General features: G+C 55.0%; 2 protein-coding genes across 2 annotated transcripts; one reads left to right on the top strand and one right to left on the bottom strand.

The window, feature by feature from the left end:
- Nucleotides 1–501: 501 nt before the first annotated feature.
- ENH_00014120 (hypothetical protein, conserved) lies at nucleotides 502–6,027 on the bottom strand (the record flags this gene model as incomplete). The annotated part of the gene is made up of 4 exons (XM_013584273.1): nucleotides 502–2,568; nucleotides 2,777–3,397; nucleotides 3,673–3,738; nucleotides 3,877–6,027. The coding sequence occupies 4 exons, from the start codon at nucleotides 6,025–6,027 to the stop codon at nucleotides 502–504; spliced, it is 4,905 nt and encodes a 1,634-aa protein (XP_013439727.1).
- A 5,115-nt stretch (nucleotides 6,028–11,142) lies between these two features.
- Nucleotides 11,143–14,938, top strand: ENH_00014110 (hypothetical protein; the record flags this gene model as incomplete). Its single annotated transcript, XM_013584272.1, has 8 exons — nucleotides 11,143–11,219; nucleotides 11,358–11,426; nucleotides 11,542–12,478; nucleotides 12,942–13,197; nucleotides 13,248–13,425; nucleotides 13,727–13,841; nucleotides 14,336–14,395; nucleotides 14,780–14,938. Coding segments are annotated over 8 exons (1,851 nt in total), but the record flags the coding sequence as incomplete, so codon positions are not given.
- Nucleotides 14,939–15,000: the final 62 nt, after the last annotated feature.

Genomic DNA, 15,000 nt, shown 5'->3' with positions numbered 1-15,000 from the left:
TCCCGTTTCAAAGCCGGCTGCAGTGACTTGCTGCTGCGGCGCCGGCGGCCAATTTTTGTATCTTGACTGCATAGAAGTGTATCCTGCTCTTGCTGCTGCTGCTGCTGCTGCTGCTGCTGCTGCTGCTGTTAATTAGGCATTTCTAGCTCGAGTAGTGAAGGGCTTCCAGCAAGGGTGGAGTCCTGCTGCTAATAACCAGCTAGCTGCTGGCTAGCTGCTGGCTAGCTGCTGGCTAGCTGCTAGCTAGCTGCATGTTACAAAAGCTAAAGTAGCAGCCGCTCCCGCAGGAGCAGCAGCGAGCTGCTGCTGCTGCTGCTGCTGCTGCTGACTGCAGCAGCTGCTGCAGCAGCAAACAGCATGGCACGAGTAGCCAGCTCCAAAGTCACTCCTGGGCTCCAGCAAAAAGCGCTGCAGCACCGAAAGCTTCAGCAGCAGCAACAACAACAGCTGCTGCTGCTGCTGCACCAGCAGCAGCTGCTGCTGCTGCTGCTGTTGCGGTAACTAGTGCACAGCTGGAGATGCAGCGCTAAGCGAAACACTCCTGGCCCTTTCGAAGGCTAAGCTGCCGCATGCAGCAGCAGCTTCTGCGTCTGCTGCTGCAACAACTGCTTCCTCTTCTGCTGCAGCAGCTGCTGCTTCTTCTGCTGCTGCTTCCTCCGCAGCGGCAACCGCAGCAGCAGCAGCAGCAGCAGCAGCAGCCTCTGCTGCTGCTCCTCTTTCTTTTGCTTCTTGGGTACGGCTGTGTTTCTCGCCATCTGCTGCTGCTGTCTCCCTCCTGTACGAAGCCTCCCTTGGGCACCTGTCAGCAGCAGCAGCAGCAGCAGCAGCAGCAGCAGCAGCAGGTGCTGCTGCTGCTGCTGCAGGCCTCTGTGTCTTCTGGGGTGTACGTACACCTGAACGCCGCAGCGGTGGGCTGCTGCTGCCGCTGCGGCTTCTGTTGCGTCTGTGCTGCTGCTCATTTCTTGCTGCCCGCAGCGTGTATCTGCTGCTGCTGCTGCTGCTGCTGCTGCTGCTGCTGCTGCTGCTGCTGCTTCGTTGCGGCATTCGGTTTCTGTCTTCCGAGCTGTAGTAAAATCTGGAGTACTCAGGGCGTCTGCTGCTGCTGCTGCTCCACGGCGAGTATCTGCTGCTGCTGCTGCTGCTGTTGTAAGGCAAGTACCTGCTGCTGCTGCTGCTGCTGCTGCTGGCAGGCAGGTACCTGTTTCGGCTGTTGCTTCTGTAGGGCTGATATCTGTTGTCGCTGCTGCTGCTGTAGGGCGGATATCTGCTGCTGCTGCTGCTGCTGCTGCTGCTGCTGTTGTAGTAGTACATATATCTGTTTCTGCTCCTGGGGTCAACTCTGCTGCTGCTGCTGCTGTCCCTATGTCTATCCCTGCTGCCGTTATTGCTAGTGCTTGGCTGCGACTGCAACCTTTTGCTGCTGCTGCTGCTACTGCTGCTACTGCTGCTGCTGCTGCTGCTGCTGCTGCTGCTGCTGCTGCTGCTGCTGCTGCTCTCGCGGCTGCGGCTCAAGGGCGAATTGCTTCTGCGGCGTGGCGCCGCCACTGGCTTTGCACTGCTTCTTCTCTCTCGTTGACTGTCCCTGACTTCGTTGCTGCTGCTGCTGCTGCTGCTGCTGCTGCTGTTGCTGCTGCTGCTGCTGTTGAAGCGGCAGCTGCTGAGGCTCCTGCTGATGCTTCTGCTGACTGTGCGGCTGACGCTTCTGCCAAACGCTGCTGGCAGCCGCCGCGTTCTCTGGAGCTGCTGCCGCTGCTGCTGCTGTTGCTGCTGCTGCTGCTGTTGCTGCTGCTGTTGTTGCTGCTGCTGCTGCTGCGGTTGTTGCTGCTTCCGCTGCTCCTGCAGCGACTGTTGCTGCTGCTGCTGTTGCTGAGGCTGTTGCTTCTCCTCCTGTTCCTCCGGCGGCTGTTGTTGCTGCTGCTGCTGCTGCTGCTGCTTCGGTTTCCCCGTGGCGCTGTTGCTGCTGCTGCGCCTGCGAGCAAGCTCTCGTCCTTTTGCTGCAGCAGCACTGGGCGCATTTGCTTCTGCTGCTTCTGCAGCAGCTGCTGCTGCTGCTGGCTGCTCTTCCGGGTTTTCTTCTGCTGCATCAGAGAGTACATCTGCTGCTGCTGCTTCTGGCGCTGCTGTTTCTGCAGCAGCAGCAGCAGCAGTTCTGGCTGAGCCCTTCCTCTTTCTGGGGGCTTCTGCTTCACCTTTAAAGACAACAGAATCTCCGGAGTCGCTGCTGCTGCTGCTGCTGCTGCTGCTGCTGAGCACAAGCGCCTCAGCAGCTCCTCTGCTGCTGCTTCTGCTGCCAATGCTGCTGCTGCTGCTGACGCGCAGTGTCTCGCCGTGCAGCTGGGGTGTACGTACACCCCGAAAAGCTGACCTGCTTTGCCGGGAGCCTCGGCCTTTGCTGCTGCTGCTGTTGCTGCAGCTGCGCCTTCGCTGCAGCAGCAGCAGCTGCTGCTGCAGCCGCCTTTGCTGCTGCTCCAGCCGCCGCCGCTTTGCTTCTCTGCGGCTCTCCTTCCGCAGCGCGTCATAGTTAAGCTTGAAGGCGCAGCGGACGCACACGCGGCACTGCACCAGCGCCTGCAGCAGCAGCAGCAGCAGCAGCAGCAGCAGCAGCAACTGCAGCAGCAGCAGTAGCGCTGGCGGCTGCGGCGGAGTGCACAGGGAACAGCAGCAGGAGAAGGTGCAGCAGCAGCGCGAGCCCATCAAACACCCCCAAAGCAGCCTCAGGAGCAGCAGCAGCAGCAGCAACAGCAGCAGCAGCAGCAGCAGCAACGGTGCTGCCCACCTCTTTGGCTTTTCCCGCCTCTGTGTAGCGGAAGTGCAGCTGGTAAGTGCGCAGCTGCTGCAGCAGCTGCTGCTGCTGCTGCAGCTCCTGCTGCTGCTCCAGCAGCCGCCGCATCTTATGGTCTTGCGTCAAGTCAATAGCGGGGGTGCCAGCAGCAGCAGCTGCTGCTGCTGCTTCGGCTTCTTCTGCTGCTGCTGCCTTTGCTGCAGCAGCTTTCGTGGCGTCCTCCAGAGCAGCAGCAGCAGCAGCAGCACGCGACGCAGCACGTGCTGCAGCGTCAGCCAGCCGCCTGCTGCTGGGGTCGTCGTTGGCTTTTCCTGCTGCAGCAGCAAAGGCAGCAGATCTGGCGTCAGCAGCAGCAGCTGCTGCTGCTGCTCGCAGCGTGTCCACGTTTGCTGCTGCTGCTTTGGCCTCCTTGCTGCACTGCAGCAGCGCAGCACGGAGGAAGTCCATGTCCGGCAGCCCCCGCTCCTTTCGTGCTGCAGCAATTTGCTGCTGCAGCAGCTGCAATGCTGCTGCTGCTTCTTGCTGCTTCTGCTGCGTGCGGCAGCTGCTGCCCCCACAGACACGGGACCCTTTGCCTGCTGCTGCTTCTTCCGCCGTGGGCCACCGAAAGCCAATCTATAAAGCAGCAGCAGCAGCAGCAGCAGCAGCAGCAGCAGCAGCGAGAGCGGTTGTAAGCAGCTGTGGAAGGAGGAGACGCGCAGCAGCAGCAACGGCAGCTGCTGCTGCTCCAGCAGCAGCAACTGCAGCAAAAGCAGCCCTTAGCAAGGAAGCGCAGCAGCAGCATAGCTGCTGTAGCACCCCACAGCGCAGCAGCAACAGCAGCAGCAGCCGCAGCAGCAGAAGCAGCAGCAGCAGAAGCAGCAGCAGCAGCAGCAGCAGCAAAGACTAACCTCGCCTTTTTTATATCGGCTCAAATCACAAACCACAAATCTCCGGTCGCCTCGCTCGAAACCTCTCTAAGGCGCAGTGCAGCCAAACCCCAAACCCTAAACCCTAAACCCTAAACCCTAAACCCTAAACCCTAAACCCTAAACCCTCGATTCTAGGCTATAAACCCTGCTGGCTGCACACACGAAAACCCCTAGCCCTGTAACGCTTACCGCAGCAGCTGCTGCTGGTTTTGCTGCTGCCACTGCTACTGGAGATTCTGCTGCTGCTGCTGCTGCTGCTGCTGCTGCTGCTGCCGGTGCTGCAGCTTCCCGCATCGGTGCTCCTCGTGCTGCAGGTGCTGCTGCTTCTTGTGCTGCTGCTGCTGTTGCTGCTGCATCGCTCCAGCCACATCTCCTGCGGCGAACTGCAGCAGGCCTTTGTGCACTTGCTTCTGCTGCTGCTGCTGCTGCTGCTGCTGCTGCTGCTGGAGATGATGGAGATGGTGTGGCTGCAGCTGGTGTCTCTGTTGCTGCTGCTGCAGGACCCAGCGCAACGGGACTTTCTGCTTCTGCTGCTGCTGCTGCTGATCGTGCTGCTTTTGCTGCACCTGGTGAGGTCTCTGCTGCTGCTGCTGCTGCTGCTGCTGCTTCTGTTGGAGCTGTTGCAGCTGCACACGGTGTGGCGCAGTCAGCAGCATCAGCAGTACTAGCAGCAGCAGCAGCAGCAGGTGACTCTGTTGCTGCTGCTGCTGCTGCTGCTCCTGCTGCTGCTGCTGCTGCTGGAGCTCTAGAGGCCAGCACAACAGTTCGCCTTGCTGTCAAGGGCGGAGCTTCTGCTGCTGCTACGCTGCTTGCTGCAGCAGGGCTTCCCGCTGCTGCAGCAGGGCTTCCCGCTGCTGCAGCAGGGTTTCCCGCTGCTGCTGCTGCTCTGTCTGCTGCTGCTGCACCGTCTGCTGCTGCTGCACCGTCTGCTGCTGCTGCACTGTCTGCTGCTGCTGCTGCTGCTCTGTCTGCTGCTGCTGCTGCACTGTCTGCTGCTGCTGCTGCTGCTCTGTCTGCTGCTGCTCCTGTACTGTCTGCTGCTGCTGCTGCTGCTCTGTCTGCTGCTGCTGCTGCTGGCCCACCAGCAGCCCCTTCTGTCCCTGCAGCGCGACTGTCCGTTGCAGCAGCTCCTTCTGCTAATGTGTCTGCTGCTGCTGCTGCTGCTGCTGCTGCTGCTTCATTTGCCGCTTGTTCTGGCGCTGCTGCTGCAGCGGCTGCTGCTGCTGGGCTGGATTTAGTGTCAGCAGCAGCAGCAGCAGGCACGTCTGCTGCTGCTGGGCTGGCTTTAGTGTCAGCAGCAGCAGCAGCAGCAGGCACGTCTGCTGCTGCTGCTGCTGCTGCTTTCGGGGCCCCTGTATTTCTATTAATCTCCGCTGGCCCGTTTTCTGCTGCTGCTGCTTCGGACTTCGTGGCTGCTGCTGCGGCTCGCTTTGCTGCTGTAGCTGCTGCTTCATCTGGTGCTGCTGCTGCTGCTGCTGCTGTTATTGCTGCATACTCTGCTGCTGCAACAACTCTTCGGGACACTTCCCTCCTCTTGCTGCCAGCAGCAGCATCTGCTGCTTCTGCTGCTGCTGCTTCCCTTTTGGCTTGTCGCGTTTGCTGCGCTGCTGCTGCTTCCCTGAGCGCTGCAGCTTTGCTGTTTGCTGCAGCAGCTGCAGCAGCTGCAGCAGCTGCATCCCCTGCTGCTGCTGCAGCACTTCTTGCTGCTGCTGCTGCTGCTTCTGCCTCTCCGCGAGGTGCAGCAGCACGACTATGGGAGCCCCTTGCAGCAGCTCTGGGGGACTCCTGTAGAATCACCCGCCTCCTGTGCTGCTGCTGCTGCTGCTGCTGCTGCTGCTGCTGCTCCTCTGCTGCTGCTGCTGCAGAGCAGAGCCGCAGGGGGGGCCCCTCATCTGCAGGGGGCCCCCTCTTCGCTGGGGGCCGCCAGAGGGGCCCCCCTTCCCCCTGAGTTGGGGGGCCCCTCAGAATAGGGTACAGCCGCCTGGGGGGCCCCTCGGGGGGCCCCCCAGCCTCCCTATGCAGCAAATCTGGGGGGCCCCTGACCTCTCTTGGGGGCCCCCAGTCCTCCCCTGGGGGGCCCCTTCTTTCAAACTGAGGGGCCCCCCCCGACCTACAGAAGGGGGGGCCCCCGGGGCCCCCAGGGGGGCCCCCCGGGGGGCCCCCAGGGGGCCCCCCCGGGGGGCCCCTAGGGGGGCCCCTAGGGGGGCCCCTAGGGGGGCCCCCCGGGGGCCCCCGGGACTCTCGCAAGGGCCTCTGGCCTAAAGAGGGGCCCCTGCTGTCTGCAGAGGGGCCCCACACCCCTGCAGCAGTTGAGTGGCGGCGCCGCCGATTCATCAGAGGCCCCAATCTGCTGCTGCTGCTGCTGCTGCTGCTGCTGCTGCTGCTGCTGCTGGGGGAGTGCTGCTTCTAAGAAGACCATGGAGGTCTGCAGCAGCACTAAAAGGGCCTGCTGCTGCTGCAAGGCAAAAGTGGGTAAAGGCGGAGCTGCTGCAGCGAGGGCCGCTGCTGCTGCTGCTGCGTAGCCGCTGCTGATGCTGCACTTGCTGCTGCTGCTGCTGCAGCAGCACGAAAGGCCGTGCAATCCAGAATATAAATTAAAAAAACATTTTATAAATAATTAAAATGTTTAATTAAATTCTTTTCAGAAAATGCTTCGCCGCAGAAGCCGGCGGGACGGGAGGCCCACAAGCTGAGGTGTACAGACAGCTCACGCAGCTGACCATACACAGCTTTCATAATATCTTACTAATGTGCTGCTGCTGCTGCTGCTGCTGCTGCTGCTGCTGCTGCTGCTGCTGCTGCTGCGGCTGCTGCTGCTGCTGCTGCTGCTGCTGCGGGAGCTGGGGGGCCCCGTGGGGCCCGCCAAAGCAGCCTTCTGCTGCGTGTGTCTGGGGCCCCCGGCTTACTTTAGAAGAAAAATATTTTAAATTAAATTAATTAAAAAGTTTTATATTTTTGCTGCTTTATTTGTCGAAAGCAGCAGCAAATGGAGCCAAAGACTGCAGCAGCAGCAGCCCAGCAGCAGCAGCAGCAACGGCTGCTGCGGCAGCAGCAGCAACAGCCACCGCGCAGCCGGGCTTGTGACCAGTGGTCACCTGCTTCTGCAGCAGCAGCAGCAGCAGCAGCAGCTGCTGCTGCTGCTGCTGCTGCTGCCCTCCATGGCTGTCAAGTTGCCTAACTGGGGGCCCCTTGGGCCCCCAAGCTGCCTGTGGGGCCCCACTGGCCCCGCCTGCTGCCATTCACTGCTCAGTGTTGCTGCTGCTGCTGCTGCTGCTGCTGCTGCTGCTGCTGCTGCTGCAGGCGCAGCAGTTACTTAGGTCTCAGTCATTAAAAGAAGCAAACAAGAAGCACAGCCAAAAGGGATTTACTAATTAAATGCATATTTATATTTATATTTATATTTATATTTATATTTATATTTGTATTTATATTTATATTTATATTTATATTTATATTTATATTTATATTTGTATTCGCATTTATGTTTGCATTATTTAAGCGCAGATCTAAATATAAAAACGCATTTAATTATAAATAAATAAATAAATGAAAACGCATTTAATTATAAATAAATAAATGAAACAAAACGAATTTAAATATAAATAAACAGATAAAACAAAACGAATTTAATTATAAGTAAATAAATAAAATAAAACGAATTTAATTGTAAGTAAATAAATAAAAGAAAACGCATTTAATTATAAATAAATAAATAAAAGAAAGCGCATTTAACTGTAAATAAATAAATAAAATGAAACGCATTTAATTATAAATAAATAAATAAACAAATGAAAACGTATTTAATTATAAACTGGGGCTTGTCTGGGGTGTCTGTACACCTCAGCGGGCGCTGGGGTGTCTGTACAGCTGCGGCAAAATGCATGCGTTTTGAAAATGTTCGTTTTTTGTTTTTTTTGTTTTATAAAAGTTTTATAAATGTTTTTAAAAAGTTTAATTTTATTTTATTCAAAAAATAAAAACAATTTGACCCTCTTGGAGTCTTTTTGCAGACAAAAATGCAGCGCATGCATGCGCATGCATTTGCCTCTCTTTTGATAAAGTTTGAAGATATTTAATTATATTTAATTGTATTTAATTGTTTTTCATTATATTTAATTGTATTTAATTATATTTAATTGTATTTAATTGTATTTAATTGTATTTAATTGTATTTAATTGTATTTAGTTGTATTTAGCTGTATTCAATTGTATTTAGTTGTATTTAATTGTATTTAATTTTATTTATTTGTATTTAATTATGTTTAATTATGTTTAATTATATTTAATTATATTTAATCATGTTTAAATATGTTTAATTATATTTAATTATATTTAATTATGTTTAATTATGTTTAATTATATTTAATTATATTTAATTATGTTTAATTGTATTTAATTATTTAATTGCAAATTCATTTCTTTTATTTTTTTGCAAATTTTGCATGCGCTGCAGCCTTTCGAACTGCAGCAAAAGTATAAAAGCAATTTTAATTTGCTGCTGCAAAATTTGATTTAAAAATTATTTTTTTGGCAGCAAATTGGCACTTGCTGCAGTTCTTTTTAATTAAAAAATGGAATTTTGTTTTTTAAAAGTTCTTAAAGGCTTTATGCATTTATTTATATTTTAAAAAATGTTTTTTTGCAAATGCCATTTTAAATATTTCTTCACAAATTAATTTTAAAAAGAATTTGTAGAAATTGTTTTTATAGTTTGGTGCAGCAGCAAAAGAAAGCAGCAGCTGCCTCAAATTCTTCTTGCTGCTGCAGCAGCAGCAGCAGCAGCAGCAGCAGACGTACTCTCGCGTCGCCGCTCTTGCTCTGCAACTGCTGCAGCAGCAGCAGTTGCAGCGCCAGCAACAGCTGCAGCAGCAGCAGCAGCAGCAGCTACCTCAGCTACAGCAGCAGCAGCAGCAGCAGCAGCAGCAGCAGCAGCAGCAGAGCCACTCAGCGATTTAAGGGAGCAGCAAAAGGATAAAAGTTTATGCAGCATTTTTATTTGCACTCAAATCTGTTATAATCCAAATTAATATTTGCCTCATTTATTTATTTATTTATTTATTTATTTATTTATTTATTTATTTATTTATTTATTTATTTATTTATTTATTTATTTATTGTTTTGCTGCTGAAAGTACTTATGAAATGCCAACTGTTTCAAATGCATGCATGCAGCAGCAAAGCTGGGGAAAAGTGAAAAGACAAAAAAGAAAAAAATAAATTTATTTAAATGAATTAAATGCAAAAAGACAAAAGCAGCAAACCCACGCGGTGACCCGCAGCGAGGTGACCCTGGCTGCTGCTGCTGCTGCTGCAGCAGCAGCAACAGCTGTTGCTGCTGTTGCTGCTGCTGCTGCTGTTGTGGTTGTTTCTGCTGCTGCTACTGCTGCTGCTGCTGCTGCTGCTGCTGCTCACCGCAGCGGCGTGGGCAGCGAGGTGACCGCTGGTGCAGCAGATCTGGCAGGGGCCCCAGGGGCCCCCTATTGGTCTTTTGTTTTATTATATTTAAAACTTGGCAATAAATTGGAATTAAATATATTTAAAAAGACCAAAAAGGCCATATTTGAGTGATTTTGAAGCGTTCTGCTGCTGCTGCTGCTGCTGCTGCTGCTGCTCGTGCTGCTGCAGTATTCTGCTGGCTGCTGCAGTGGCTCTCGCGCGGCCGCCCGCTGCGCTGCTGCTGTCTGCGGGGCTATTCAGCTTTTAAGTATTTCTTTTTATTTTTTTAAAATTAAAATATATTTGCAACTTTAAAAAAGAATAAAAGACACAATTGCTGCGCTGCTGCTGCTGCAGCGGCCGCCCGCTCCCAGCCGCTCAGTGGCAGCCGCCGTGAGCCTCGCTGCTGCAGCCGCAGCAGCAGCAGCAGCAGCAGCAGCAGCAGCCAGTAGCCTCAGGAGGGGCAGCACCAGCAGCAGCAGGAGTTGCCGTTGGGATAAACAGCAAAAGCCGCAGGCTCTTCTTTGTCTGTGTCTCAGCAACAAAGCCAGCGAGACGGCAGCAGCAGCAACAGCGCGGCGAGCAGCAGCAGCAGCAGCAGCAGCAGCAGCAGCGGCGGCGGCTCTGGCTTCCATCAGCCCGCCTGCGGGATCTTCTGTCAGCCCAGAAGAGCCACTGAACAAAACCAGCAAGAACAACACAGCAGCAGCAGCAGCAGCAGCAGCAGCAGCAGCAGCAGCAGCAGCACAGTGCAGCAGCAGACCCGGAGGCGCAGGGCGGGCCGGGCCGGCTGCAGGCCTTAGGGCTCGCTGCATTAAGAATATCATTTATTTATTATATTTATTATTATCTTTAATTATTATTTTCCACTTTCTTTCTTTGCTGCTTTTGCTGGTGCTGCATGTTGGCCGGTGCGGCTCGCCGCAGTGTACGTACACCTCAAGAAGTCACACTGCCTTCTGCAGCAGCACCAGCAGCAGCAGCAGCAGCAGCAGCAGCAGCAGAGAGCCAGTGACTTACTGCTTAGCAGAAGAAGGTACTGACGGGACCAGCCTTTGAACTGCAACCTTCTCAAGCCGCCGCCCGCTTTTTGCTGCTGCTGCTGCTGTTGCTGCTGCTGCTGCTCCTGGCACTGAACTGCAGCAAGACCTGCTGCATGCAGGCAATTGGTCGACTCACCAGCAGTGGCAGCAGAAGGGCCAACAGTGGCAGCTGCCTGATCAGCAGCAGCAGCAGCGGCGGCAGCGTCGGCAGCTGAATCATCTGCAGCAGCAGCAGCAGCAGCAGCAGCAGCAGCAACACTTGGGTAGGGCCGCTGCTCCCTTAAAATGTGTAGACAGTCAAAGGAACCCTCCGAGAGAACGGAGGGTCCCTCAGTGGCCTTGACTCGTCTCTAGTTTAGCTGCAGCAGCAGCAGCAGCAGCAGCGGCAGCAGCGGCAGCAGCGGCAGCAGCGGCAGCAGCGGCAGCAGCAGCAGCAGCAGCAGCAGCAGCACCTGAAGCAGACAGTCACTGACTGGCTGGCTGGGCAACAATGGATCCGCCGCCTTATGAGTGGCACCAGCAGCAGCAGCACTAGCAGCAGCAACAGCAGCAGAAGCAGCAGCAAGATTGCTGCCGCTTCACTGTATAGACTAGACCGCCTCCGCCGCCTCCGCAGCGGCAGCAGCAGCAGCAGCAACAGCTGCAGCAGCAGCAGCAGCAGCAGCACCGGGGCCCTTTTTTTCCATTTTTTCCTGGCCTCGTGTCCAACTGCTCATAACTAGCACCTGCGATAGCAGCCGCAGCTTCTGCTGCTGCTGTTGCTTGAGACCTAGACCCGCAGCAGCAGCAACAGCAGCAGCAGCAGCAGCAGCAGCAGCAGCAGCAACAGGCGGATCATGACGCGCCGATTTTTGTTTCCTTTTGCTGCTCTGGCTGGGGCCCCACGCCTCAGGCCACGGCGGCTTTGTTGTGTCCATTTTCCTGCTGCTGCTGCTCCTGTTGCTGCTGCTGCTGCTGCTGCTGCTGCAGCATGCGTGAGACACGAGGTAGTGTCGACTTCCGCAGCAGCAGCGGCAGCAGCAGCTGCAGCAGCAGCTACAGCGCCAGGTGAGGCTGCATCAGTAAGGGCAGCAGCCTCAGCAGCAGCAGCAGCAGCAGCAGCAGCAGCAGAAACACGGCCACCGCTGCCACGTAGGAAACTGACTGCTTCCTTGCAAGCTGCTGCTGCGCATCAACCTGCGTCAGATCAGAGCAGCAGCAGCGGCAGCAGAAGCAGCAGCAGCAGCAGCAGCAGGGGCAGCACAAGCGCCAAGAGTGGGAGCTATCTTTCCTGCCTTTGCTGCCACTGCTGCTACTGCTGCAGCAGCAACAGCAGCAGCTTAGCGAGCAGCTGCAGCAACAGATCGCCATTCGGAGTCACTTTATTCAGCGCGTTCTGCAGCAGCAGCAGCAGCAATAACAGCAGCAGCAGCAGCAGCAGCAGATATTTGAAAGTCAGTAGGAAAAGCTGCAGAAAGGGCGGGGAGGTCAGCGCCGACGGGGGCTGCCTGCTGTCAAGTGAGTGCAGCAGCAGCAGCAGCAGCAGCAGCAGCAGCAGCAGCAGATCAGTGGTTCCTGTTGTACATGGATATCGTGCCAACAATGACGCCGCTCTGAGTCGTTGCGGCTTGCTGCTTCATCAGCAGCTGCAGCAGCAGCAGCAGCAGCAGCAGCAGCAGCAGCAGCTAAATGCAGCACAAAGGCTGTGGAGCTCGCGCTTTCCCCATTCTTACTTTGGTACTCAATGCGATGCAGCGCGTGCTGCAGCAGCAGCAGCTGCTGCTGCTGCTGCACGTTCTTCACTTGCAACCAAGCAGCAGCATTCGCAGCAGCATTCGCAGCAGCAGCATTCGCAGCAGCATTCGCAGCAGTATTCGCAGCAGCATTCGCAGCAGCAGCATTCGCAGCAGCAGCATTCGCAGCAGCATTCGCAGCAGCATTCGCAGCAGCAGCACGAGCTGCCTGAGGAGGGTCCCCTTAGTTCCCAAGATTGCCCTTCCCCACTTCCGCAGCAGCAGCAGCAGCAGCAGCCGCAGCAGCAGCAGCAGCAGCGACAGCAGCAGCTGCAGCCGCAGCAGCAGCTTTATCCCCTGGGGGCTGGTACACTAGGTGGTGCCACGGGAGGCAGCGGAAAGCAGCATGACCGCCACCACAATCACCATGACAATCAGCAGCAGCAGCAGCAGCAGCAGCAGCAGCAGCAGCAGCAGCAGCAGCAGGCTGGGCACTTGAGCTGGCGCGAAGTGTGGCATGTCTTTGGAGTTGCTGCGCTGCCAATGGTTGGCTTTGGGCTGATGGACCAGCTGATAATGATTCGCCTTGGAGACGTAAGTCTGCATGCAAATTGCATGCAAAATGCATGCAAAATGCATGCAAATTGCATGCAAATTGCATGCAATTTGCATGCAAAATGCATGCAAAATGCATGCAAAACGCATGCAATTTGCATGCAATATGCATGCATATTTGCATGCATGCACACTTGCATGCATGCAGGTGCAGCACGTCGATATGCACAATTCATGTTTTGCTGCATGCAGCTGCAGCGGCAGCTTACTGCACCAGCCTTTCATGTCGCTCTCCCCCTGTTGTTTGTGCTGCTGCTGCTGCTGCTGCTGCTGCTGCTGCTGCTGCTGCTTCGCTGCTGCTGCTTGTGCTGCTGCTGCTTGTGCTGCCGCTGCTGCTTGTGCTGCCGCTGCTGCTTGTGCTGCCGCTGCTGCTTGTGCTGCCGCTGCTGCCTGTGCTGCTGCTGCGTTGCTGCTGCTGCTGCTGCTGCTGCTGCTGCTGCAGCTGCTGGACACGACGTTGGGGGTGCAGTTCGGGCTGGCGACGCTGACTGCTGCTGCAGTGGGGCAGCTGTGTAGTGACACCGCAGGAGTTCTCTTCGGCTCTTCCATTGAGTCCCTCGCCAGCCGCCTCGGAGTCCCCGCCCCCCTCCTCAGCCCGGCCCAGCGCGCCTCCGCGGCCTTCGGGTCTGCTGCTGCTGCTGCTGCTGCTGCTGCTGCTGCTGCTGCTGCTGCTGGTGCTGGTGATGGTGATGGTGATGGTGCTGGTGGTGGGGATGGTGCTGGGCAGATGGTGCTGCTGCTGATGCAGGTGCTGCAGCAGCAGCTGCAGCAGAAGCTGAAGCAGATGCTGAAGCAGATGCTAAGGCAGATGCTGCAGCAGAAGCTGCAGCAGCTGCTGCAGCAACTGCTGCAGCAACTGCTGCAGCAGGTGCTGCAGCAGTTGCTGCAGTAGATGCTGCAGTAGAAGCTGCAGCACTGCAAGGGCAGTAGTTGTAGCAGAGACTCAAGCAGAGGCAGCAGCGATAGTGGCCTAAGCAGCAGCAACAGCCGCAACAGCAGCAGCATCAACTGCCGCTGCAGCAGCAGCTGCTGCTGCTGCTGCTGCTGCAGCAGCAGCAGCAGCAGCTGCTGCGCGCACGAACTGCTGCCGCGCAGGATGTGATTATGATTATGATTATTATTATTATTATTATTATTATTATTATTATTATTATTACAATTATTATTATTACTATTTATTATTTTTATTTTTATTATTATTTTTATTTTTGTTTCTGCTGCGCACAGAGTGGCCAAGACGCTGGGTGCCGCTGCTGGGGTTTGCTGCGGCTGCCTTTTGGGAATGCTGCAGCTGCTGGTGCTGGACTTGGACAAGGCCGAGAGGCTGAAGCACCAGCAGCAGGTTAGGACTTTCTAGCTAGCTAGCTGGCTAGCTAGCTAGCCGTCTGCCTAGCTAGCTAGCTGCCTGGCTAGCTAGCTAGCCGTCTGCCTAGCTAGCTAGCTGCCTGCCTGGCTAGCTAGCTGCCTGTCTAGCTAGCCAGCTGTTGGCCCAGCTAAATAGCTACCTTTCTAGCTAGCTAGCCGTCTGCCTAGCTAGCTAGCTGCCTGTCTAGCTAGCTAGTTGCCTGCCTAGCTTACAGGCAGCAGCTAGCCACAGCTAGCTGCTAGCTACAGCTAGCAGTTAGCTGCAGCTAGCTGCTAGCTACAGACAGCGCCTATCTACAGACGGAAGCTAGCTACAGGCAGCAGCTAACTACAGACAGCAGCTAGCGACAGCTAGCTGCTGCAGGAACAGCTAGCTGCTGCAGGAACAGCTAGCTGCTGCAGTAACAGCTAGCTGCTAGCTAGCTGACCGTCTGTGGCTTTGTCTGCTGCTCACGTGGGGTGTATGTACAGCTCGACACAATCTTCGAGACAGTCTTAATCGACGGCCCCAAACTCTTCCACTGCGAGAGGGTGAGCTCTCTAGCTAGCTAGCTAGCTAGCTCTCTAGCTAGCTCTCTAGCTAGCTAGCTAGCTAGCTACTAGCTAGCTGACTAGAGGCCTTGTCAGCTAGCAAGTTAGCACGCTAGGCAGCTAGCTAGAGGTCCAGATAGCTAGCTAGCTAACTGGCTAGCTAGCTAGCTGGCTAGCTAGCTCACTGGCTAACTAGCTAACTGGCTAGCTAGCTAGCGGACTAGCTAGCTAGATAATCCTGCAGCTAGCCACGAGCTTTCTAAGCACTACATGCTTGCATGCATGCCGGTCCCATGAGAGCATATCCTCACCCTAACTCATGAGCTGCTGCCACTGCTTTTGCTGCTGCTGCTGCTGCTGCTGCTGCTGCTGCTGCTGCTGCAGGCTGCGTTGTTTGTGTACGACCCGAGCCGCGACGAAGTGTGGTCGAAGGCTGTCTTCGGAGAAGGCAAAGCGCTGCGCATGCAGCTGCACCAAAGCCACTGCATCATCACTTGGGTCATGGAAAACAAAGAAATCCTCAACTGCAGCGAGGCTTCCCAGGTCAGCAGCAGCAGCAGCAGCAGCAGCAGCAGCAGCAGCAGCAGCAGCAGCAGCAGCAGCAC

The sequence above is a fragment of the Eimeria necatrix genome, genomic scaffold (assembly GCF_000499385.1).
Source record: "Eimeria necatrix Houghton genomic scaffold, Enh_scaff144, whole genome shotgun sequence".
NCBI lineage: Eukaryota > Apicomplexa > Conoidasida > Eucoccidiorida > Eimeriidae > Eimeria > Eimeria necatrix.
Note: the sequence above shows the minus strand (reverse complement) of the source record. Positions and strands in the feature narration are given on the sequence as shown.